At 40.5% G+C, this 27,514-nt stretch overlaps 1 protein-coding gene across 3 annotated transcripts in view; it reads left to right on the top strand.

Moving 5' to 3' along the window:
- The window catches only part of celsr1a (cadherin EGF LAG seven-pass G-type receptor 1a), a 118,968-nt gene that overhangs the window by 63,945 nt on the left and 27,509 nt on the right, over positions 1-27,514 (top strand). For all 3 annotated transcript variants that reach the window (XM_049566550.1, XM_049566549.1, XM_049566551.1), the window contains exons 7-10: positions 20,792-20,949; positions 22,837-23,000; positions 24,213-24,338; positions 27,304-27,470. In XM_049566550.1, the coding sequence (XP_049422507.1) occupies positions 20,792-20,949; positions 22,837-23,000; positions 24,213-24,338; positions 27,304-27,470 (615 nt within the window). The remainder of the gene's footprint in view (positions 1-20,791; positions 20,950-22,836; positions 23,001-24,212; positions 24,339-27,303; positions 27,471-27,514) is intronic.

Genomic DNA, 27,514 nt, shown 5'->3' on the forward strand with positions numbered 1-27,514 from the left:
GAGCCTGCGGCCATTGTTATTATGACATTAAACCAGACAGGAAATAAGATAATGCTTGTCCTCTAAACACATCGGTCCTATAGCATCTGCTTGGTTATTATTACTATTCATCATCTTTCCTACATGAAGTCATTTATATCCTTTAAAGCTAATATGCTAACTGTTTGCATGTGCTGTGCTTTTTTCTGATATGAGACATCGAACCCTCTTTTCATTCACTTTTCCCCCCCTCTATCTCTTTCTGGCTCTTCCTTCATGTATCCGATGCTGAAAGCCGTAGCATCGCTGGCCTGACCCAAGACTTCAGCATCGTATTTCAGCAGCACCTGTGTTTTGCAACTTGTACCCTGCTTCTTGGCCTAACAGCCTAACGCTAGCCTACAATGCACACCCTCTCACATTTCACAGGTTGTTCGCCTCTTTCTTGTGACCCGGTATAGAGCCCATAGCATACTCCGCAGCCTTGACAGGGACGTTTTCATCAAAGGTGATGAATCAGGCTACCATGCTCTACCATGTTAGCTGGAGGGTCACATGTGTATCTATTGTTTGAGGTGTATTTAGGCTGCAAGTCTGCCTGTTGAACAGCACTGTCTTTATGATGCCAGAGACAATGGCTTAAACCTTGTAGTGCTTTGTTAACATTGCTGCAAGGCCCCTTGCTACCACAGGTATTATTTGCAGAGTGAGTACAGTCTGTTGGCACTTTGTTTTGTTTGTCTGTTGGGTTGTCTAGTGTTTGTAGGGATGTCTCCATGGAAACAAGAGATTAATCGTACATCCAAACAGATTTCCTGCTTTGCTCCTGTTGTGTGCAGTTTACTTTCCTGATTTATTTAGCTTTAGTGATCCCATAGCCTTCCACTTTACTTCAGTGACATGCAGATACAAGCAGTAAGCACACACATGTATTACACCAGTATTATGAGTGTATCCTGGTGTTATTAGTGTGTAAAGCAGGGGGATGTGTGCGTTCCATCAATGTCAGTCTTAATGCACACCACTGATTTGCAAAGCTGGTGACACATTCCGTTAAATTAGCCCGAGGCCGACTGTAGCGCTGACACAGGGTCAGCTTTTCTTCATGCGTTGAATGATCAGAAGTCGGACTGACTGATGGTAATTTAATCCCACATCAGTTGCTGAAGGGCTTAGTGGAAATGTATATGGCAGAAAGCAGTAATGTTCTCACAATAGATCAGATGTGTTGACATGTGAATGTATGGACGTGAATGAAGGCACACATGTGTCTGCTGTGCATGCAGGAGCGCTCACACACACATTTGTGTGTAGGTAGCATTGCTTGCATAGCACAGATAGAGACTAGACAGAAGATCAGAGCCTAATTCTCAAACGGTGAGGTATTCCAGATTCATGTCATGCAAACACATGACACCTCTCAGTCCATATGTTATCTTGCATGGAGCTTTACAGGGGTTTTAGCTATAAAGAGATTTTGGTCAAGATGGCGACTGGTGATTGATATATTGTAGGGCTGTCCTGAACACCAGTTTTTGAGCATCAAAGCTTCAGTGAACAATATCCACTATTAATCAAAGCTTTGAGGAGGGTAGGGGGCTGAGGGGGTAGTAATGAGAGATGAGGACATAAGTTAGCATGCAGATCTCAGTAACATTAGCCATAATAGCTAGACATACAGAATACTTTGCAAGACAGCTGTTGCTTACAGTTTTTAGGTTGCCATGTTCGTTGTAGATTTGTGATATGCCAGTTTCCCGAGGCATATTTTTGAGTTGCTTTGTGTTGGAGGTATCATCTGTAGAGATGTCTGCCTTTTCTCTGATATAATGGAACCAGATGGCACTCGGCTTGTGGTGCTCCAAGTGCCAAAAAGTATCTGAAAAATTCTACAGACATTCTACAGTCTCTCCAGAAATCATGACCCAACTACTCAAGATAATCCACAGACCATCTTGTGAGCAGTTTCATGTACGAAATATTTTTTCTACTGAACTACACCTGCCAACTATATCACTTTATCTAGAAGGAACTGTGTGTAGTGCCATCTAGTTCCATTATACTGGAGAAAAGGCAGACATCTCTATGGACGATATCTCCAACACTCGTCAACTCACACCAGAACAAGCTAGATTGCTAAATAGCGCTACAGGTAAAAGGAAAAATATGTATTTTTGATTTGGGGTGAACTCTCCCTTTAATATTAAACACCGTAACTGTCAGGTCTAACAGTTGCATAGCTAGCATTAACTCTGCTTCGTGGTTAAGCTAATATTAGTTTGCTAAAAGAAGTTATGACCAATTTAGATTGAAGAGTAAAGGTTAATTGCTTAATCAAAATGCTCTTAATTGAAGATGAAAACTTTAAATTGTATTTCACCGAAAATAACACAACGTACCTCAGACAACAAAATGTTTTGCCTCTTCCGTTAGCCCAAGTTAAACTATACTAAACGTATAATGCAGGTTTTTACTAATTGGAGAATAATGCATCTGTAAATTAAAACAAGTTGTGCCACAACACAAATTACATACTTACATAAAGATTTGTTGTTAGTGGATATTGACACTCAGTAAATATTTGCCAGATGTTAATGTTGCGTACAGTAGCTAACTGAACTAGCTAACAGACAAAACTAATGTTAGCTTACTAAATTAAGACCAATTTAGACTGAAGAGTAAACAAGGTGACATGGAATATGGTCCATCTGTCACCTGACATATTATGTAAACCAGTAAGATATTGAAATGTATTTCATAAAAATAACACCACACATTTCACGCCATTATGTCCATAACGTTAGCTTAAATTACCTAACAATGTCAGTTAGCATGAAATGAAATTTACTATTTCTCCATGTATGTATATATGAATATAACAAGGTGATAATATATTGTTGAGCTCTTTTTCTTTGACAGTTATGTTACAACTTATGATGCTTGTGAATTTATTTTGACATTGTTTTTGATTGAACAGCACCACAGATATTTACAATTCAACCAATTAACCAAAGACATTTATTGCAACCTGAATCTCTAGTTTAAAACTAGCTAGTAGTTACCAAGAACCTCGGAGGGACTACCTAATAATATTGATTCACAAATAGCTGCTGCAACCCAATCCAGGGTTGTTCGTCCCACATGAGCCCCCAGTAGCTTTTTAACGGTCCCAACGGCACACTCACACAATACACGCACGCAAAGACGGTGATTTATTAGGTCAGATGATGAGGCGGTTGAAGTTGTGCAGAGTTGTACGGGTGCCCCCTTTTAAAGCTGCTGCTGCTCTCCTCAGAAGAACCAGGGTGCCTGTGCTGAAAAACAGAGGTGAAAGGTCGGGGGGAGGGTTGGCATGACAACAGACGTGGACTTGCTATTGTTGCAATGATCTAGGTCGGTTGGAAATCTGTCTGTGCGTGTGTTTGCACCCGTGGGGGGCAGACAAATACAGAGCTACTCTGAGTGTGTGTGTGTGTGTGTGTGTGTGTGTCTCTGTGTGTTTTTCAATGTGTCCATATGTGCGTACTGCTATTAGAAATGTTCCACAATAGAAGTGGAAGGATAAAGACATTTTTGAAATTCCATGGTGCAGGGGTCTCAAGGACAGTCGACTGTGTCAGCGAGGCAAACCTAAACAGGAAAGACACACACAAACACAGATAAAGCGCGTAGATGAGTATTCTTGGAGCAGCAGGAGGTTTTGTCTTGGGTTTTGATGTGTGCTGGCTACAGGATGTGATGTCTCTTGTCGCAGGAAATGATGTTATTGAGCTGGACACTGGGGCAGGATGTCAGCTGTATCATGATTATATCTGCCTGGCCACCTGCATAGATTACATCAGGATACAAAAGATGCCAAAAAGACAAAGGATGCTTGATTTATTTTAGGTCCATTGATTTTTACCATGACCACAGCCAGTAGGGGATTAGTCATTTTTAACAGGGGGGCGGACACATCCCCACCCCCTACTCCCCCATCTAATGTCTACATTGCATCATCATTCAGTGATTCAGTGCTTTTTCACTAGTGTTGCACCTTGTATGATGTGATGTGATAATTGATTGATATAAAATACTTTCCATGCTCTCAGCTCAGATATGCGTGAGCATGTTTGCACAAAAGATGCCCTTGCTTTGTCTTGTAGTGGTGCTCCACAATGCTGCATTTAATAATCGTCAAGGTCCTGGAACCATTGATCAGACATACTGGTTTTGAAGAATGAACATGTAACAGTCTTTCCATTCTTGATTAGAAGCTTTGTTTTCGCTGTGTACTTTTCTCTCTTTAGAACACGCCATGTGACATTACGTTTTTCTTATTCCTCCGACTGCTGTCTCTCATCTTGTGTCTCCTGTGTCTGTGTGTGTATCTCACTCGCAACGCTTGTTGGACTGCACAAATTTGATTAGCTTAGTAAATGGACTTGCACTTGACCACTCAAAGAGCTTTCACACCACTCATCACATTCACCCACACATTCATACACTGGTGGCCGATGCTACAATAAAAGGTACCTCCTGCTACTCAGTTTTAAACATTAAACACACTCACACCAATTAGTGGACGACCCACTCTACCCCCTGTGCCACAGCCGCCCTACAAATATTAAGTAGCATCATGTGAGATGATTTAATGCATCCGCTAAACCAGTGTTAGAAATGCTGCACTAGTAAGAATAAAAGCGCTCCATCAAAATTTAATAATTCTCACTAATTTATCAGTTACAGCTTCTGATCAAGAAAGGATGTTGTTTGGGTCCAGACTCAGTATATGGAGAGGGTTGCAGATTAACAAGGGGGGGTGCAATTTGGTCATTTTGCTGACATCCCCCCTCCCCCACCCTCAAATCACCTCCTGACCACAGCCATAATCTCACCATGATATTATTCTAGATAAGCATAAGCATTTATTCTTGACTTTAGAAATAATAGCCTGACAAAAAAAACTGAACTCCACTGCTAAAGATTGCAAGATGCAGCTGAAAGGTCAAACTTTAAATAAAACTTCGTCATATCACAAACATAATTTGCAGCATTTGGCCCACACTGTAATCCAAATTTAAACACAGTTATTATAGAGTGGCTGTTTCATGTCAGTCTTCTTTAAATTTGTGGTGATTTAATGATCTCCGTAAGTACTAATCCATAACACAGACCCTTTTAATTTGGTTCACAGTGGTGACAGAAAATGTGACTATATAAGCAAGCAGTTCCAGGCAGAGTGTGCTAGATATTATTGGTTTGTATGATTTCACACGGGAAGCATGAAGATGATAAACAAGAAGGAACTTGCAGGCATATCAGTCATACTTGTGCTCATGTTTCACCATCTATCTTTAAACAATAATAAATTATGAAAAAATGCTTATTAGCGAAGCACCAGTTCAATGTAAACCACAGCAAAGAATAAACTATAATTAAGCTCCAAGTGATGCATCCACATGGTGCCAAATTCAGCGAAGCAGAGCACGACTGCAGACACGACATGCCTGTGTGTTTGCAGTGTTCTAGTTATGCTGCTTTACGCAGGCCTGACGTTAGACAGGTTAATAGTGTTACTCTTTCTAATATGGGCTACAATATTTACTAGCTAGGGTGTGTAGACAGCATTCCCAGACAGGCTTAGCTGGCTCTTATCACCAGCGAGTACCAAAAGTTCACTCTTTCCTGCTTCTGCCATTCCTCCCTGGCTCTCACTCTGCACTGTTTACATGGCAGGACTTTAATCATCAGTACATAAGTGCAAATTACTTCACAGCATAGCTTGAAGTACGTTTTAAATATACTGTGTGTGTATTTTTGCATTCCACCGCTGCTGGACTGAGACACTCGATGTAACTCACCCACTCAGCTGTATTTAGAAACATGTTGTTTTAACTTAAATATGCTCAGATATACTGAAATGTTTTTACCTAGCGCAACAATATTTTACAAATGTAGTTTTTCTTACCGGTATTCATCAGGGGAGTTGCTTTGAACAGTTATCTCGATCTGTTCTGTGAAATTAATAGCTGTCACTGTCCTCTTTGGTTTCTCTTTCTGTCTCTTTGTTGTTGTTTCAGGGTTTATTAGGTTTCCAGGACAAGCTGCACTCAAACACACACACACACAGTCCTCTACACATGCACACAGTTGCTCTTGAAATAAATCCACTGCCTGTAAGTGGTTTTGGAGTTGTCATCATCTCCTTGTGTTGTAGTTTTATTGCTCATAGTCGAGGCCACATGTTTTTCCTTGGTGGCCCTAAAGACTTAGAGGGACAGACGCATGCCTTATTAGGTATATGCATGTGTCATGGCGACACACACACACTCTCACACACCTTGTCAGCTGCGCATAGGGATGTGTGTGTTATGAAGAGGCACTGCGACATCATGTGTTTCTGCACAGACACGTGTGCATGTTTGTGTGTTCACTCTGCTGAATATTTTTTCTTTTAAAAAGGTTAAGTAGGTATTTTTTGAGGTGAAGCCCCAGATGCCACATTCCCCAGCAGGGTGGGTTTTTAAGAGGAAGAGGCCATGTTATTCTTTGTTCTTCTTGACGCAGGTTTCCCCAGACCTCAAACAGTTAAGGTTATCATCCCACACAAACACACACACACTGTATTTGAATACCAGTAACTGTTCTTTTACTAATTATAATGCATCATACTGTTGCTCTGACTGTTTAAACAAAGTAGATACACTCTCTATCACGGGAGGCATGTTTTTTAGTACTTTTAAACACTCATTACTCCAACACACAGTAATCTAGTACTACTGCATGTAAACATGCTTCCAAACCCATGTTTTGTGTCACTGTGGTGTACCTACCTATGTTGACATGTGTAAGCTGGTTTTGGGGCTTTCACATGCTTGTTCCCTGCGTTTTTCCTACTGTAAATTTCACCTGCTCTTCGCATAGCTTAGTATTTCACAGCGTGATGTAAATCTGCCAGAGACATCTTTGTCCGACGGCAGCAGTGCATGAGTTGTGGCCTATTGTGTGAGGTGGTGGGAGAGGTGTTTTTGAAGTGGGCAGGAAGGAATTATGTTTTACTTTGGATGTCGGTATTGTGGGCAAATTGGCTGTTAACATATCCAACCACAGACACTTCAGCACGTATGCTTACATACACACACATACACTACATGGACACAGCAATATCTGTCTCAAAGGGTAAGTCCCGTACCTTTTTTTAATCTTGCACTCTATTTGCCATGTTTTTGTGTCTAATAGGAGCGACAATATTTGAAATTGGTCCAGCACTGATAAAGAGGGCTGCAGCCTGAAGCGGTCAAGCAGACTGCAATGTAACAATTCGGTGCATGTTCTGTCAATTTACGTCCATTAAAAGTGCTTGTTTTTGCCACTGAGAGGCTCAGATTGTTATTCTAAGCTGTCTGACAACATTGTAGAAAAGATCCCTATAACGGAAGACCTTTTTGTTCAGTCAGAAACAGTCTTGAAATCATTGTCAAACCCACCAGACTCCATTTAAATAAACAGTGATTTTATTGTCGTAAAACGCACTTTATTCAAAGTTGACAGAAACAAACAAACAAAAAACACTCACAAAAACCACCTTGGTTCGTCTTTTCACTGTTCCGACAATCACCAGCTCTGGTTTCAGTGAAATAAACCCTTAATTCGACCATTTAGATGTAAAAATATGCTGGCTCTGTACACGCTAAAATTACTGTTTATTTAAATGGAGTGTGGTAGAATTGGTGATGGCGATTTTGAGGCTGTTTCTGGTTAAACAAAAACGATGTCACTCACTGTAAGGAAGGTTTTCATAAAGGCCCAGACACACCAAATGATACCTAAAAACTAGCTGCGACAAAAGCTGACTGTTGCGTTGCTTCACGTCACCTCCTACCAAAAAAAGTTGCATCTGAACACACAACAAAGTCTCAGCCAAAGGCCAACCAGCATGTACATTCTGCGCCTGCTTGAGAGGACATAACTCTCCATAGCAGCAGGTGGCAGTAGTCTGTATTTGGTATTTAAAGAGGAAAAGTCGAAGGCCAACAGGATGGATTTAAGATGCTACCAGTTGGCACATCAACAACACAACCCGATATTGAAAGAACAAAGGATATCTACTGTTCGGCAACAAACTACAACACAAACCACAATGAAACATTTCTGCTAAAGAGCTCAGTGGCTAAAAAAATAATCTGACCTCATATAACAAGTTTGTTTCAATCTCACTCCCTCTTTACTTAAGCCCTTTGTTTACTTTCCTCACTTCCATTTTTCTTTCTTTCTAAGAGTGATTTTACTTACTGACAGGCTCTGCTGTCTTCGACGTCAATTTTAACATGTTTAATTGGCTGAAAAAAAGCCAACAGGACTGACAAGGGCCAATGATGCAGGACACACTGCAAAAACTAGGGTGACATAATGCTCAACCAACCAACAGCTTGGTGTGTCAGAGCCTTTAGAAGACACTTAGAATAATAATCTGAGCCTGTCAGTGGAAAAACTTCTAGTAGACGTTAATTGACCGGGTGAACATGCCCCGAGTGGTTACATCGCAGCCTGTTTTGCTGCTGCTGGCTACAGCACTTTAGCTCAATACTCGATCAGTTTCAAAAGTCGTTGTTCCCTTTAGTCACGTAGACACAAAAACATGGGAAAATAGTGTCCAATCCCAAACCTATCCTTTAGTATTGCTAGTGCTGTTCTGTACTTTGATGTTGTTAACATTGGAGAAACGCACCTGAATGCAAAAACCTCCAAACATGCATATTCAAACACAAAGCACACACACACGCACACACATACGCACATAGTGTCGTGGCTTGGTTGTGGGCTGCAGGTCTAACGCGGTGTCTTTCTCTCACGGTGTCTCTCTCCCAGGACGGGGGGAGTCTGGTGGACTCCAGTGGGGTACTGCGGCTCCCGCTCTATACTGCCTGGCTGGAGCTCAATCAGAAGGAGGTAACCTCTGACCTCTAGCCTAGTCCCCACTGGTGCTTGTTTCCCCCCTGGGGTCTCATGTAGTCCCTGCTCTGCTTCTAGTACAGTCTACTGGACTAACTCTGCTGTACATGCTTACCTCAGAGGTAACATGGCCTCTAACACACGGGTGTTAGCGCTAATACAGTCTTGCTATGGTCTGACCTGCAGTATAGACAAGGCTGTCTTAGATTTTGCTGTGGTTTTCTGGTTTTGGTTTGGCCGTAGACGGTGTGTAGACTTTGTAGTTGGTAGTTCCAGTGTGACTTGGCTTTCTTCTGTCGCTCCTGTTTTTGTCTTCTTGTGAATTCATGAACAAAACATCATCACCGAAACATAGCGCTACTGCTAGTCAGCCGTACGTTGCATGTTGTTACATTCACATTCTTCTTTTTCATGAAATGTTTCTCTTGAGGGTCTGTATTCGCTGAGCAGGTGAGGACAGTTTTGTGGTCTCCCTGCCTTTCTCTGTTTCTCCATCTACTGGAGAATCTCCTCATATATAAAAATAGAGCCGCAGAAGTGACACAGTAACAGTAACAGTCTCCTTGCTCATCTGTCAACTCTCATCGACTTTCTCTATTGAGGTTTGTTCAGGTGAACTAAACATGTCTGAGCCTTGGCAGGCCGGCAGGCAGGCAGACAGGTAGGTAGACACCCAGCTAGCAGTGATTGTGTTTTCCTTGGCAGCGGCGTGGCAGGCTGAAGCACCGATTCTGTCAAGGAGGATTAACCACACTCAAAAATCATGGGAGATGGCTCTTGTAATGAGCACGGACAGCAAATGTCTTAGGCTCACACGCTTCTGTTTAGACTGTAATTTAGTTTAGGGATTTAACTGTATCATATCCTTAATCTTCTCTTGTGTCACACTAAGATCCCTAATGTATCTAATGGGTTGGTATTAATTGGAGAATTAATGAAATTATAGTGAGATATTAGTTGAATAGAGTAAGTGGCTACACCCATTTTGAGGTACCTGCACTTCAGGCTGTTGGTGTTGCCACCTTCTTCTACAGTTTATTTGGGCGTGTGTGTGTATGTGTGCAATTACACATGTGAGACAGTTAAAATAATCTCTTAACAATTTAGTCAGATAAAGTAAATATAAATGTTTATTACAAGTTATTTTGCATCAAGCAATGAATAAATCTATTGTAGTTATTAGTGTGACTCCGGTTCTCTGAATAGTATGAGTGAGGCGTCTTATTATGAGATTCGTCCCCTCGCATATTCACTTAAGCAATCATTTCTTAAAACCAGCTCTGTGCTCATACCCTCCACCTTTATATATGTAAGGCTGACACAGCGTTGGTTGTCATTAAGTCATATTTTCTGGCTTCAGAAGCCGAGCCAACCTATGGTATATCTCGAGGCTAACTACCTTAACTGTCCTTAATTCTGTAGTTTGTTTTTCTTTCTTTTTGGCTTATTTTGCCTTTATTAGAGAGAACATCCGGAAATTGACAAGAAAGGGGAGAGAGAGAGGGGATATGATGCAGCAAAGGGCAGTTGGACGGAATTGAAACCAGGCCATTGCTTAGGACTCAGCCTACATGTGGTGCATTTGTTATCATTGATCCCACTGCTTTGCATAGCAAGCCTCACACTTCTGTACTGTGGTTGGCTACAGTGCAAAAATTCATTTGTCCAATTATAGCGAAGAAACATTTGGAGAACAGGGTCGTGAATTCCCCCCAAAAAGTCAAAGCCCACATCGCTACATCTATGGATATGTGGGTGCTAGAAAAAGCCAACTGAGGACCTTCAGCCATGGGCACGGACCCTGCCGAACTCCCGCTCTCCCTTTGGTTCTCTGGTGGTGTAGCAGACCCTGGACAGTGGGGCTTGCTGGTGGGTTAGAGCCAAGCAGCTGAGAATCAAGCTAGGGCCCACAGATCATGTTTGAGAACCAGAGGGATGGTGGAAGCTCTGCGGGATCCATGCCCATGGTCGAGTGTCCACTTTTAGCTTTCCACTAATGTCCACACACCCCTGGATGTGGAGTCTCCAACATGCTCTGCTGGCCCTGACTCTCCTCTCACCGGCGACCAAGGAGGCCAATCCTAGCACGTTAATACTACACAGGGGGTATCTTGCTAGGAAAAGTCGAAGGAATAACACGGTGCACACACTTTACCAGGTGAAAGTAACTGTCCTCAAGTTGCTGGGTGCTAGTTACCTTGGATACTGGTCCAGCTTCGTTCATCATGGGTGTTTTTTGACTTGTTTCCAAACAGTAGAGTAATGTGTTTTTTCTACTTGCTAAGCTAACTTGTTACGCTACACCAAGCAAGCTAACAGCACCTAGCACCCAGGGATGGTGGTGTCCATTTCAGTCTAACTACAGTCGAGCTAGCCACCTTTCAGATGCAGATAGAAAATGGCTCAGCTTCTGACGCCAGAAGACTTGTGAAGCCATTATATATTATAGAAAGATGGAGGGTCTTGTGGCCATGGAGGGTCAGGTGGCCATGTTATGACGTCTTTAAAACACCTACATCAGTTGAACCTTTATATGTGGACATTTATGTATGTGTGTGTGTGTATGTGTGTGTGTGTGTGTAAGGGTGAGTGACTTAGCAGTCAGCAGGAACAGCAGATGTGTACAGAATTGTGTCACTGAGGAATGAAGATAAATCTGATAAATCTGTCATTGCAGACCGCCTTCATACATGACTGCCTAACCCGCTACATCTCTCTCTCTCTCTCTCTCATGTCTTATTTATTTCTCTTCACCTTTTTACATTCCTTCCTCGCTCTCCTGTGATGTGAGGGAGTGTATGTGTCACTGAAAGGAGGAAATTTCGCACACCTCACCTAGCATGACCTAAACCTCTTACTAACGTTGAGGGAGACAGACAGTGGAATTTGGAGGGAAGAGAAAAGATAAAAATGCTGAGGAAGTGTAGAAATGAAGTCGAGAGGGAAAACAGATCCATATAGTTTATAACCACTCTGTACTCTAATGCATCTTCCTCCTCCTCCTCCTCCTCCTCCTCCTCGTGCGTCTCTCTGTCTCCTCTTCTTATCTCTTTCCACTAAAATCTCTTATCTCTTATATGATTCCTATCAAGTTCAGTTTTATTGTGCTGCTGCTTTTACTGCTAAACATTAGCATCACTCCCAGTGATCTTTGATTGCTTTATGCTGTGCTGTCTGCAAAGCTGTTTAGATAATGGTTTGATAGTCACTGTACAGCAGCTGCATTCCCAGGAATATTTCACTGCAACAGACAGGAATTTAGTCATTGTACTCCCAGATCCATAATTCATATTCGTTTTTAAATAACTGCCTGTCATTACTTGCTATATTTTCATATAATTTGACATTTTTTGGAAACAATGCTTATTTCATTTCTTGCCAAGACTGAGATGAGAAGATTCATACCACTCTCTTGTCTGAGGGGACTGTGAATTTTGAGTTTTTGACCCTGTTATGCTGTAGTGTTGTCATGATACAGTTTTTTCTAACTTCCACAGAAAAATGGTGATATTCACGACCATTTTCAATACCGTGGCCAAAAATTGACATTGAACACATACAAATTACTTTTTTTATCAAAAGATGAATATAACAAGGCTCTAGCATGACAAGAACAACTTTTGTTTTCTTTGTTAGTAGCAGAGAACAGCAGAATAACTATAGTAAACATAAGCAATAAAAGAGAGCAAGAAGGCACAGCTGCAACTAGTTTATCAATAATGTGGAAAATGAGAATTCAAACCGTTTAAAAAAAAAATTATTGATATGTATCGATAAGTCAATATTTTTGACAACATTCATATGTTGCACCAATATTAAACAGTCAACGCTCATATCATGCAATACAATTGTATGGTCCGTATTGTACCATTATAAAAAATTCAAAATGGTGGGAAAATATCTTGTTCCAGACAAGATTTTAGAGTAGTGACAGTTTATCCTTAAAGCATCATTACTTTTTTTTTCTCCTGAACAATAAATTAGATCTAGATGTGTAGGGCTTTTATTGTGAAAGTTCGAGGAGCGCGCCAATAATGACACCAAAATTCAGTAGACTCTCAGCTAGTTGATATTACATGACTCTTTTGCAAACATTTACCCACCAGTTTGGCAGATAAGCTTCCTGAGATTCTCTCGTTAAACGTAAAATCTGCCCACATTTGATGCTTAGTGGGTGTTCATTTCAGACCCTGGTAAACGAACCTGAAAAGTGGTAGCAAAATAGTATTCCTGTTTAATTACAAGGAAAACTGTTATTTAAAATGCAAAACTGCAACAAAACAGATCCCTCTTAAACGTATCCAAAGTACTTGATCCAAAAGAGGGAAGAAAAAAATCTGAAGATTAATCATGCAAAATAAGTCAAAGGGACAAAACCTGCCTGTAAAATATGCTTTAACAAGCTGTTGAAAAACATTCAATCAGAAGGTAATCCCATTGATGTCAGTGTACAGACAGGTGGCCATGTTCGTCGAGTTGTAAAAGGAATTTTCTCAGGATACAGGATACAGTTACCTTTACCTCAGTCGCTGTGTTGTCCGCACATTTGTTTTGCTGCTTGAAAAGCTACAAGGCAACAATGGCCGCTGCCCATCTGTTACACTAATGGACAGAAGTGTGATGAGACGATGAAGACGGCAGTAACATATAGTCTTGAACACGGGACATCGTAGCCTAGTGTAAAGCCTCTGGGAACGGTGTGTGTGTGTGTTAGAATAATTCACACTTCTAGGTTTACATAGCCAGAGGGCAGGTGAGGTAATGTGGACATGACAGAGTTTGTTGCTGCCAGAGGGAAGGTGGGACACACTAGGCTGTGCATGACGGGCCAAAAATCATGTTTATACACACACACACACACACACACACACACACACACACACACACACACACCTTAAAGCAACAGGAGATCACATTTTCAAATATCCATCAAGTGTAATTTTCATCCAGGAGTCGGAGAAACAATGGCGTTTCCTCAGGCGAGCCCAAATCAAATAAAAGACTGCACAGCCTTTTTCCTTTATTATCAAAATGAACTGAGAGGCCGTCTGCAGCTCCACTCGCAACTTCCTGCCTCACACACTCACACACATACAAGCTCGCCTCTTGCTCACTCAACACGCACTTAAACACATTCTGCAGACATCCTTCCCATAGTCCCCTAACACACGCACAAACACATAATCACCGCTGAGCATTCCCCTTTATCCCACCCTCTACGAACGCACACACTCCCACACACACAAGCACACACACATTTCCTGTCATTAGTCCCTCGTTTTGACAGTGTTTTACAGTGTTTTCTGACTAAGCTGTCTAACTGTGTTTTGCATGTAACTCAATCTTTGAGCAAGTCTCTTTATCCCGGCCGCGGGGCTGGTTGAGTTATCATGTTGTGTTTGACAGGCAGGTCGATGGTAATAGAGGTGTTAGTGTGTGTGTTGGTGGGAGGGAGAGGTGTGTGTATGCGTGTTTGCTTGGGTGGAACTACATCCATGTGTAGACAAGATGTTGTGGTGAAAAAGTGTGTGTGGCAGTATTTGGTGTGTTTTGGCATATAGTGAAGTTTCTGTGTGTGTGTGTGTGCGCGCCCCTCTGTTCGCTCGTGTCCTCTGCCCTTCACGTCTTTGTGGCTAACTGTGGGGATCAAGTGCGTTACCATGGCGGCAGCAAGCCTATCGCCCCTGGAGACGACACCTTAGAGAGAGGGAATCTTCAACAGCTCAGAGTCAGGCAGAGGGTAAATGAGAGACTCTCATGGGGCCCCTCAAAGCGAGGGCCAAGTGCACTTTAAAACCAGGGGTCAGACAGAAGCCTGAAACCATATACAGTTGTAGCGGCCGTGATCACACAGCTAACTGACACACTCATTCAAAGTTCAATGTAGGATGTGGCATCCAGTGCAAAGATTTATTTATAAGGGAATTCATAAAGACTCAAAGCAAAGATCGTATTTTAAATTAGCCAAGTAGATAGCATTTGTGTGTGTGGCATCCATTTTGGAGCCAGAAGTGACCATAAACGGACAAAAGGGTGGAGATAAGCTAGCTGGAGCTAGCTGCTAGCTTGGATAGCACAGCGCATTTACAGCTATGATTAACTGTGATAACGCTAATGCTTATACGAAGTTTCACTATCCAAAAACAGGCTTTAAACCCTTAAAACAAAACCTACTTACCGAAAGCTGATCATCCAGCTCTTTTTGTACAACCAAATTCTGAACAAGACTTTTTTTGGTGACCAAAACAATACAGTTAACTTTCATGAACTAAGAACATGCTAGAATAGTGACAGCTACGGCTACATCTATATGTGCATCTGGGGTTATACTACAGTTACATATGCCTTGGTAGTGACTGATCAACAAATGGCATCCACCTGTATCCACCTGCCCTTAATTATTAATTATTATTATTATTAACTTTAAGCCTAAATAAATTTTTTTTTTAAAAAGTCAGATAAAAATTCACCCCTGCTCAGTTGTCATGAATGTTGAAATTATCTATAGGGCCCAAAACCCTTTTTTTTTGTACCAGACTGTAAACATGTTTATCAATACTGTGAAGTTGGATATGTTAACATGGGGGTCTATGAGGATTAACTCACTTTTTGAGTGAGCCTCAAGTGGCCGTTTGAGGAACTGCAGTGTTTGACACTATGTAGCCCAGGAGGTTGCTGCTTGGTTGGACCCCACCACCAACCCAAAGTGTTGGTATTCCTTAGCAATCAACTACCTTTCTCGATAATTGTGTACTGAACCATTAAAGCTCTACTAAAGGGCCACTCTAGTGGTGTAGTATTGCTCCTCTGTATAGTTTAGGCAGTCCACAGGAAGTATATTAAGGTAGAGTAAACTGATCATCATGTGTAAAATCTGTGAATCTGTGGAATGCCCCTTTGACAAAAGCTCAATAAAAATTTAGTAGTTTAGTCTGGTTGCATTGTCACGCTTCATGTAAAGCAAATGGTATCCAAAAGCGTGACTGACACGGTGTGACTGACAACATGCATTGGTGTGATTCATCCGTACAGTAAGAGCTTGTGAACGAGTGTGTAAAAGTTGTGCTGGAAAGTGTAAGTATGAGCCTGGAGCAGTTATGTACCAACAGCTGCGGTAATGCTCCGTTATCCCCTACATATTACACACCCATTACACAGACACCCTGAATGCATGTAACACTTACACAGTGTGTACACACATGTCAGTCTGTGAGTTATCAGCGCATGTAACAGCTGCACCCTCTGGGATTTTGGGGTTGCGGGTCCATTATGTAGAAAATCTGGGTATCTCTGTCTCCTGTGTTTTGCTTCCTGTCTCTCTGTGTCTTTATCTCATCCCGTCTTCGCTTGGCTAAACTCAAAGGAGATGATAAGATTATAATCAGCCTAACTACAGATTCCTGTTAGAGAAGTCGCTGAGTGAAGGATTTTCTATAACAAACAAATTACAGATTGTTGCCCTTACAAAGCCTTTACACAATTATCACACTTGCCCTGTTTCCCCTATTTGAGTCATTTGCCTGATTTTTTTGTAGCTAAACATTGTGGAAAATACGTTCATCAATATCAATCTCATGTCTCAGACAAGAAAGGGAAGCATAGTTCTCAAAATGTTGCACTATTCCTTTAACTTTTGCTTCCCTTGAGTGTTCACTGGCATCTTGAAAGCAGCTGCTATGGGAGGACTGAAACATTTCTTCTCAATTTTACAGGTTAATTTTATCAAATCTGGCCACAAGCAAGATTTATGAAGTATTAAATAAAATTCTGGCCAAAAAAGATAGACCGGAAAGATATAAAAATGAGGAAATGAAGTCGGACTTTTTTCTGTTGATCAGATTTTTCAAGGAATTTGTTACAGTACTTCTTAGAAGCAGTTTTAACTTACTACAGTTTATTTAGACGTCCGTTCTCTTTTGTGAATTTGGGCTTGCAAAAGAGGAAGACTGCTGTTTTTTTCTACTCTTTTGCCCCTTCTGTTCTTTTATTCTTCACCACAGTTGAGCATCTTTGAAGACTTTGGTTATTTGCATTAGGGTCCTCATTGTTCTCCTGCTGCTGGCTGCATGGTGCCAACATTTTTTACAGCTTCAGGCTGAACAAAACCAGATCTTTTTTTTTTTGTTCTCACACATAAACTGGAGCAAGTCCCTTGATCACAGGCTGCCCACAGGGGACCTTCATGCATATTTCACAGCGGGGTTACACATTAAATGTACCCCTAATTATCAGGGACATTTCGTAGACTTATGGCGACAAGTCTAAATTATTTATTATTTATTTCCCTCACCTATGTGCAGTTATAAAAGATTTCCAGAAGTGCAGCATATCACCACAGGCTGCTATCATGTCAGTTCAGGGAGTAGAATCCAAGTTACATAATTGCACATTAAATCATGAAAATTTTCAGCAAGGCTCTGACACTGTTGGAGACAAGAATAGCTCTACTTGTTCACACGTAAGCCAGCTGCAATGCCTGATATCTTAAGTCACCATGACGATGTTAGGAAGGTGAGGGTGGAAGAGTTAACACAAGTAGGCACCTGTAGATACAGAGCAGAGGGGTGGTTGGCCGGTTGCCAGTGATAGGGGTGTGGTTTCCTGCTATAATGGTTGCTATACATGCCCCTCATACAAAATGATTACAGGTTACTGATACACACAGACACATGCACAACAGCCTGGTTAGCGAGGGAACAAACAGCCTGGTGCAGTATATTTAAATCTAGTTTTTAAGTTTAATTTTGAATGCGGTAATTAAAGAGTAAGAGAGTATGAAGATGTAAGTAAAAAAAAAAATCCAATAAATAATGTAAATCGACAACAAACTGATGATTTTGTGTGCTGATGTATATGTTGAAGTTTAAAGGAGACATGATAGACTTTACCCATGATGCCTTGCTCCTTCACCACGCTTGATACAGCTTCTGTGGGTTGCGCTATCTATTGTCACACTTCCACAGGAAAAGGATCAAATGCTCCCACAGCTAGCTCACTCACTCTTTTCTCGGCTTGTGTATGCGTGTGAAATGATTGTGCCAATGAGTGAGTGCAAAATAAATGACAGTCCAAATGAGATTAGAGGTGAAAAAGAAAGAAAACAGCAGTGGCGTCAGAAGTGTAGTGCCCTTCCTGTTTGTCTTCATGGAAAGTGCGAAAGTGTTTTTGGTGGAATCAGTGGAAACAGGGCATGTTGAGGGGAGTGGCAGCGATAAACTCCCTGTGGGTTGGAAAAATATGCCCGGACCGGAGCCCACCTGAGCCAAAATAGAAGACACTGCACCCCTCTGTTGCTCTTTTTTGTTTTTTTATACCCGTCTGCCAGTTTCTCTTTTGTCTTTCTCTTTCAGGCTCTTATTTCTGGTCAGTCCACTTCCCTATTTTTGTCCATCGCTCTTTCTTTTCTATTTTCCGCTCTCTTTTTTTTCCCTCTTCCTTTGTCTGCAGAGCCTCTGCCCCACCAGTATCTCATTACTCTAATCCAGTTTATGAAGCAGACTAGCACATGCACACACATTCTCATTCTATGCATACCTCGCCCTTTTTTTCAGGCTTTATTTTTTTGTTTGTTTCTTTTGTCAACGTCTCTCTCACACTCATGTGAAAGATGATTTTTTTTGTCCTTCATTTTGTCACATTGAGCTGTAGATGTGGTTTTAAAGTGTCTCTTGTCATCGCTCAAACTGTCAAACCTCTAAACAGCCTGAGTGCCTTATGCAAACACTGCACTGAGATCACATCTGGGATATGTAGTCCTTTTGTTGTGTATTGTTGTAGTCATCAACTTTACCGTTCTCCCAGGAGAGATAGCATAGGGAGGTTACTAATCAGTTTTGATCTACTGTAAGCCACTTGTAGCAAGAAAATGAAATGTTAACACTTTTATTTTACTGTAACACCTTGGAAAAGGATTGGCCATATCAACTTTATGAGACAAGAGAATTTATTTTTTATGGCTCATATCTTTGGCAATAAAAAAAGGGTTATTTAATATATGGAAACATTTTTGTTGAGCGCCTCAAATTCCTTCTGCTTCCACTTCCAAGGCCACTATTGTTAAGTAAAATGCTCCATTGAACTTCGGTCTCAGGTTAGATATTACAAAAACTAAAGCGATTTGGTGGCCTGATTTTCTAAGCTGATCCACATTTTCTCAGATCAACATTTGTCGGCCACAGGCCTTGATGGAGGAATTAGCCTACTTTGTAATCATTAGGTGGGCAAGCTAATGCACAATGGGCTTTTTGTCGCCGTAAGCCAAGAGAGGCCTGTGGTCTTCTACTCCAAGGCGGCTAAAGTCAGATAGACATTGTTTGTGTAGCTCTGACCTGCACTGATCGAGCACCAGAGCTCAGCCAAGTTTCTTACATTCAATAAAAAGAAAGAAAGAAAGAAAGAAAGAAATCAGGCATTACAAATTTTAACAAAATTCAGTCAGTTGCGATTTACCATGACAATACATGCTAGAATACATAGTTTTTGCACCCGGGTAGGTATAAAAAGTCCATAGATGTGATTCCATGTTGTGTAGGGCGGTGTTCCCAACCGTTTTTTCATCAGACATACCTCCACAGCCCTGTCAGATGAACTCAAGTACCCCTTCATTGATGCCACCAATCATGTTACAGATTTTTGTTTGTATTGATTTTAAACTGGATAGTTTTCTTGTAACTAATAATGATATGATAAAATATTAAATGTTTTTTCATGCATTTAATGTGCCAATGTTTAAGTCCTTTAGTTTAAGTTTCCATTAACTATTGCCTTGGAGAAGCTGGATTTTTTTAACCATTTATCCATCCAAGCTTTCTGTTTCAATGATTTATCCATTTCATCTGCTATTTCAAACATTTGCCTTAACTTGTAGTCAACTATTTTATTTGGTTATTCATTTTTTTAGCTGACTATTTCAACAACTTATCCATTATTCCATGCTAACCATTTCAACAGTATCAACAAGACCTACTTTTCGCTAACTGTTTCAATGATTTATCCATAATGTTTAGCTATTTTAACTATTTATGCATTAGTTTTAGCTAATTTCAAGTGGTAATGCTATTATTCACTATTCAAACCATTTATTCATCACTTCTTGCTAATTATTTGAACCTTTTTTCAATACTAATATAAGCTATTTGATTAGTCTATCCATTACCTTTAGCCTTTAGCTGTCTATCGGAAGTATTTATCCATTACCTTTAGCTTTTAGTATCTGTTGAAACCATTTATCCATTACCTATAGCTTTTAGTATCTGTTGAAACCATTTATCCATTACCTTTAGCTTTTAGCTATCTTTAAGAACCAGTTATCAATTACCTTCAGTTTTTAGCTATCTGTTAAAACTAGTTATCAGTTACCTTTAGCTTTTAGCTATCTATTAGAACCAGTTATCTATCATGTTTAGCGTATTGCTATCTATTGCAACCATTTATCCATTACCTTTAGCTTTTAGCTATCTTTTAAAACCATTTATCCATTACCTTTGGTTTTTAGTCTTCTATTGGAACCATTTGTCCATTACCTGTAGCTTTTAGCTATCCATTGAAATCATTTATCCATTACTTTAAGCTTCTCACTGTCTTTTTCAACCAGTTATCAAAAGCTTTTAGCTAGCTGTTTCTCTTTGCCTTTTCTCTTCTTGTTTGCGTGCTATTTTTCACACACCTATTTCACTTATTTTAGGTGTGATAGTTGACCCAGTATGTTGACATATTGTTTTTTTATTCAAATCAGAATTTCTATTTTTGTCATGACCTTAGGTGCTCCATAATCTTTCCCTGACAACATCAAAAGTAAAAGTGTAATCTGTGGTGAAGAGGATTAGATACCTGGATTCTGTCATACAAATGTTGATGAATGTTTTGTTTTATTTTTCAGCCAAACATTGGGCGTCTTGGCATCCCTCATGGGCCCTCAGGAGAAAAGGTGGCTGTGGTTGCTGTAGATGACTGTGACATCTCCATGGCGATTCGCTTCGGAAAGCAGATCGGCAACTACTCCTGCGCTGCCCAAGGCACCCAGACTGGACAGAAGAAGTAAGATAGGGCATTTCTATCTCTTTATCTCTCTAACTTACCTTTGTCTTTACACTCATTATCTCCAGTTTATCCCACGCATACTACCAGTCAGACTAATGGGAAAGATGTTGTACCTCATTACAACAGATTACACAACTCTCATTCCACCATTATCTCCTTTTGTATTTAAACCTCTGTGTTCATCGTCGTGTCCTCTCTGCTGTCAGACACAGCCTCAGACACCCAAAAGCTCACCTCAACACAGTCTTCACCCGACTCACTGTTTACCGCACACACTAATGAATTTTATTTTCGAAGCGTGAGACTTTTTTTAATGAGTCTTATGAGGAGCTAGCATGCTCAGACACATTTAGTTTGCAGAGGGTGGGGACATGAGAGAGACAGCCAGCTTCAAAGAGCAGTTAACGAGGTTACATTCCTACAGGAACTTGTTGCACAGGTCACAGAGGCTCAGAGGCATTTAGAGGGTACTTTAACTGGAATACACAAATATTATATTATGCTGGTGTGTAATGTGGTGCAAACAAGCAAACGTCTTAAGATTTGTTGTGGATAATGTCTTGACATGATCCAGAGAGTGATTGAGGTACAGAATACGAAGCACTTGGCTTTCATTGTGGGCAGTAACCTTATGTTAAACTTTCTTTAGCCATGATTAGCAACACTTCAATTTACACGAGCTTCACGAGCGACAGAATTGGATGGCATTTCAATTGTAGGTTAAAAGAGTACTTAAATATATGAACTAAAAGTTAAGTTTTTTGACCACTACTGTTCTGATGGAGGGTAAACCTGAGAATTGCTTCTGAAGGAGAAACAATGAGTTTGTTTTTAAGACCACAACAACTTTTATAATTGTGCCTTTTTAAGAACTTTTAATAGAGTCCATTCACTTTGACTCATCACGTGTATTAATGTACTTTTACACTTTTTGCAAGGCTCTACGATTCATGTTACAACTCAGCACAGGCTTCATACTCTATGTCTCTGCACAAATGTCCTCAAGACACCTCTCTCTGTATCACACTTGGAAATCAAGCAAAGTACGGATTCACTTCTCAAACCCACAATTTATGATCTGTATCTTCTGATAGATATCCATGTTGCCAAACTATTTATTTCATCATTTTAATTCTGTAATTTCATTTCTGGCTTTTGCTTAGAGGCTTGTCCCTACACAAACGATGCAAAAACCTCCTCTGTCGCAAACTATCTTTTGATGCATGGAATCAAAACTACCTCAATCAGAAACAAATCAGATTGCCTCAGTAATATTAACACAACAAGTGTTGCTCTAAAACAAGATACAATAGATTCCTATTTGATTGATTTCCTTAAAGACGTCTTTAATAGGTCTTACATGCTGTTGGCCATGAAACAATGTTTGTGCTGTATGATCACTACCTTCAACAGTTTAGCATTGCATTACATTAAGTCTCTTAAAGTCTTTTGGTGTTTGATGTTGAGTATTTTAAAGGCTCGGGGTGTAAGCAGCTTCCTACATGACCCAGTATGTGGAACCTGACTTAGTCATGGTGATGGTAGCACTTGGCCTTGTGACAGCTTAAAACTGTGAAGACTTACTGAAGAAATGTCAGTCATGCTAAGGGCTGATGCTTTACCTCAGTTGCCCTTTCTGTCTCCGATTTGTTTGTCACACATGAATATAAATGAACAGTACTGAGCATTATATTCCTATTTTATGATAAATGTTCGTAGTATTTTTTTGTAATATGTATTCGCAAACAGTTGAGTCTGTGTAGAGTTGAATTAGTGTTTGTATGTGTCCCCACCTGACTCTAAGTATTTTACATTGACACACACTGATTTTTCTTTCCATTTTGGATTTTCTTCTGATGTATTTTCTGTCTGGTCCATCTGCAGGTCACTGGATTTGACAGGCCCGCTGCTGCTAGGCGGAGTTCCCAACCTACCCGAGGACTTCCCGGTCAGGAACAGAGACTTTGTGGGCTGCATGAGAAACCTTAGCATCGACAGCAGCCCCATCGACATGGCCAGCTACATCGCTAACAACGGCACCGAAGCAGGTTAGACATGATGCGTGGTAAACCAAGGCCATAGTCGCTCAGTAGAGTTACACCACAGGAGTAGAGACATTACTTGTTTCCAGGAACAACACTGTAGCTGGTTAAATTGTAGGGAAAGGTTAACTCCTAACTTTTAAGAATTTTTAAGGGACCAGAGGTCATGAAACTAGGACAACATATTAGGGCCATCGTAGGTTAAGAAAAAAAAAAAGAAAGACAGAGCCAGGGGAAGGGGTAATGTTCCAAGAAAAAAGTCAGAATTTCTGAGTCTTAAATTTATAAAAACAAACAGACAAACAAAAATAAATCCTTGGGTTTTTTCTCAGATGAAAATGGTAATTTTATAAGAAAAACCTCTCAAGTTTACTAGTAAAAACAAACTTGAAAATTGTCTGAGATTAAATTCACAAATTATGAGTAAAAAATTGTAAAATAGTGGGGATTTTTTTGTTCCTTTATTTTTTTTGTAAAGGAATGACATCCTTTTAGTTCACTCCTTGCCAACACTGAGACAATAAATGACTGTGGTTTGAATGCCCAGTGAAGACATCACATAATAGCTCAAAAATAGTTCCAAAATAAAGTGTGCCAACATACTGGACGTCACCTGGTTAACAGCTGGGCATCCTTCCTGGCGGACCTAGCAACGTCAAAATATGACGTTAAGACGAACCGGCCTATTCAGCTGCTAAAGTTTATACAAACAGAGTGCATTTAGCAGCTTTAGACAACTTAAAAACTTTATCCTGGGTTGGGAGAAAGTGCTTGACTCATTCATCCACTACGACTTCCTCCCTACATTGACTTTGTTACTGTTTAAACTATGTCAGCTGACTTTCAGGCAGTAAGTGTGTGAGTTTTGTCACTTAAATTTGCAAGTTTAGTCTTGAAAATTCTGAGTTTACACCCCTCACCTGGCTTAGTATTTTATATATTTTTTTACCTACCATGGCCCTCATATGCTGTTGTATGAAACAGCATTATTTAATGCTTAAAAAGAAAAGTATTCTAAAAGAAAATTGAGAAGCTTCAGTTTTGCTGCTTTTAAATAAATAGTTTCTATTCTATTCTATTCTTCCCTGAGCAGTGAGCTTAAGTTAGCATGTTTTAAAATGATTTATTTAGAACTTTTTTTTGTTTCTGCAGCTCAAAATTGGGCACATACATTGTACAAACAGATATTAATCATTCTTTTATGTGTTTGATGTCAAGGTTGTCCAGCAAAGACAAACTTTTGCACAAATGAGGTGTGTCAGAATGGAGGAGTGTGTGTCAGCAAGTGGAACACCTACAGCTGCGACTGCCCGACCGGTTACGGAGGCAAGAACTGTGAACAAGGTGAGAAGCAGAATCATCTCTCAAGGTGGAGTCAGAAAGTGTCAGTATTTATGAGTGTGTTTTTGCATTTAAATATGCATGCAGACACAGGCCAAATGTGCCTGTGTCTGCATGCTCCTCTGTGAACTTCTCAGCGTGCACATGCGCGCGTTTACGTCCTACATCAGTGCACAGCGTGTGTGTTTCTCGCGGACTTCCAGGAAATAGTGTGTGCTTGGGAGATCAAATGGGATAAGGAGTGCCTCCCCTGACTCAGTCTGACTCATGCAGCAGCCACTGTGGAGATTCACAGTGAAGCCTCCGCTCAGTATTGTGCAGACACTAAAGATAGCCTCGGGTCTGGAGTTTGAGGACAAGAACAAACTCTGGCTCACTTATCAAAACCCAGACAAAGGATGAAACAAAACACACACACTCTGACACACAGCTGGGTGTCTCTGTTGCCATCTTATGTTACTCTGGCGCAAACCTATATACAGCACATACATACATACATATGTAGAGGGGGGGATATAAATTTGATGTTATGTTTCTTTGTTAGCCAGAGAAATATAGAAGCATCCCAGCTTTTCAACAGTGTTGTTATTTACTCTACAACCTGTCTCATGTTCTTCTACGGTAAGGAGAGAACTTTGATTTCCTCCTTTAGGGCGAGCTTCCAAACAATGTGTGAAGATGTGAATACCTCTCCTTGCCCTATCCTCTATGAGGTAGCCGCCTCGCCAGTGCCAGGCCCATGTATCCAGTATCTGAACTGGGCTGGGATCACAGCAAGCTGGGAAGACATGTTGGCTGCTGCATTGCTTGTTGACACATTTGGTTTGAGGCTTCGCACACCTAGCTGCCACATGAGAAACAAGAGATTTGTTATCGTGTGTTTTGCGCTGCCAAAATCATCCCGACTGGACAGACATGAAAAGACTCCACTGGAAGTCACCCACCTGGTCAGACTGTTATTTTCTCCCTTATAATTCAGATCCCATTTCAATTGTACACACCGTTTTTTAAAAGACAAGGAATGAGTTCTGTCATGCTAATGTACAGCAGATCACAGTCAGACTAAATACACACACACTGGAAAATACACACATGCTTCTACATGGGTGGCAGTAGCTTGTTATGACAAGTGAATCTCAGGTTTAAATCTCTGAAGTGGTGTCGAACAAGCTGTTGCAGTATTTAAGGATTTATTTATAGTCAACATACCTGGTTAATATGTTAATATGGCCTGCCAACCATTTCGTAATTCACAATGAAAATGAATTGATTCACGCTGGGAATCAAACCAAAAAAAACAGGATTGATATTTATGTTTGCTTTATTGTTAGGCCAATATCTACTCTGGACACACAGACAAAAGGATCACAATGTGCTCCTATGTAATTGTAAAAAAAAAACAACAAAAAAAACCCCTCTGACTTCGAATTAATTCATCAATTCATTAATTAATTACCTGATTAATTGTCCAGCAACATGGTCAGGTTAAAATTTCCTGCAAAATTAATAACATTTCTGCCAGCCACAGCAGTACTTTGTGTTTAGCGCTAATTAGCTATTGTTAGCGTGCTAACAGGCTAAAGTAATTGATAAACCTGGTAAATGTTACCTGCCAAACACCAAAATGTTAGCATTTTCACTGTGAGCATGTTAGCACGCTGATGGAACATGCTAACGTGTTCACAGTTAGCTTAAAACACCTTTGCGTCGTGTAGTGTAGCCTCACAGAGCCGCTGGCATGGCTGTAGCCTCTGTCTGTCTGTTTTATTCTTTAGACCTGAGTCTTAATGAAGTTAATCAGAAATGAGGAGTGGCAGGATTTTTTGTAACTTTTTATATGACTAAGCTTTGGTAAAGTAGTCAGACTAAAGCCATTGTAGGAACAAATATGTGCTTTGTCTCATAATTACAGCTTGTGTATGTGTGTGTTTGTGAATGCTTCTGTTGAAATATGTGCCCTGGGGGACCGAGAACATACAGGGTTTATGCTGTAGATTATACAGGAGGAAACACTTTGTATGTTGTGCTGAAAGGTGGACCCTCTGTGTGTGTGGGGGTATGTACATCTGTGTGTGTGTGTGTGTGTGTGTGTGTGTGTGTGTGTGTGTGTGTGTGTTTGTGGATGTTTCTTGATCTCTCTCTCTCTCTCAACATCTACAGGAGCTTATATACTGTAGTACGTGTCATGTCTGTAGGACTTTACAAGGATTTTCTGAATGTCTCCAGACATTGAATGTTTGTTTAAGAATTACTGTGAAGTAATCCTGTAACATGAAGTAGTAATTATGACTTATCATATTAAATGAAATGAAATGGAAAAAACTTTGAAGTTTTATTGCTTTTATTTGAAAGTGATAGACTTTACATTAAAATGTAACTCTTCAGTATAATGATAGTTTAAAAAAATCAAGTACTAGGAGCATTTGTCTCATAAAAATGTTTTTTTAGTGCCAGTGTTCCCCAAAATAAAGACCACTTTTCGCATAAACCCTCTTGCATCATGTTATGACAACATTGATGCTCCTTGTTGTCTCTCCTTATTGTTTTACTTTCTTTTTCACTGCACTGAGGAGGATAATTGTGTTGGGCATGGTTGCTCAATCGGCACTTTACTCATACGGAAACTCTGAAACCTTTAGCTTTGTATGCGGCAGAGGGACACCTACATAAGTTTAAATGCAATGATTCAGCATCCCTTGTATTTAGGTAGGCTATGTAAGCTCATTACGGTGTTACAGAATCCCACTGACCAATGATCTGTCGTTCTTTGAGGGCAAGTAGTAGACATCCTGTTGACAACCTCTGCAGCCTTGTGCTCAATTCAAGCGGTGTGAGAATACCCTGAAATCTTAGCTTCCAAAAATGTTTCTCACCTGATCCTTTTTTCTTTGCTCTTCATTTATCCTCAAAATGCTAAAAACTAACCATGTTGTTCCTTTACTCTTCCTTGTGTCTTGTCCCTGTCCAGTTATGCCATCTCCTCAGTTCTTTGACGGCCAGGCGCTGGTCTCATGGAGCGATACGGACATTACCATCGCTGTTCCTTGGTACATGGGCCTCATGTTCCGCACCAGGCAGCCTGCTGGCACTCTGATGCAGGCCAATGCTGGACAATACTCCACCATCAACCTCATGGTGAGATGCAGCACATTGTTAATTTATTATCAACAAAAATGTCA

The sequence above is a fragment of the Epinephelus fuscoguttatus genome, linkage group LG22 (assembly GCF_011397635.1).
Source record: "Epinephelus fuscoguttatus linkage group LG22, E.fuscoguttatus.final_Chr_v1".
NCBI classification, from domain to species: domain Eukaryota; kingdom Metazoa; phylum Chordata; class Actinopteri; order Perciformes; family Serranidae; genus Epinephelus; species Epinephelus fuscoguttatus.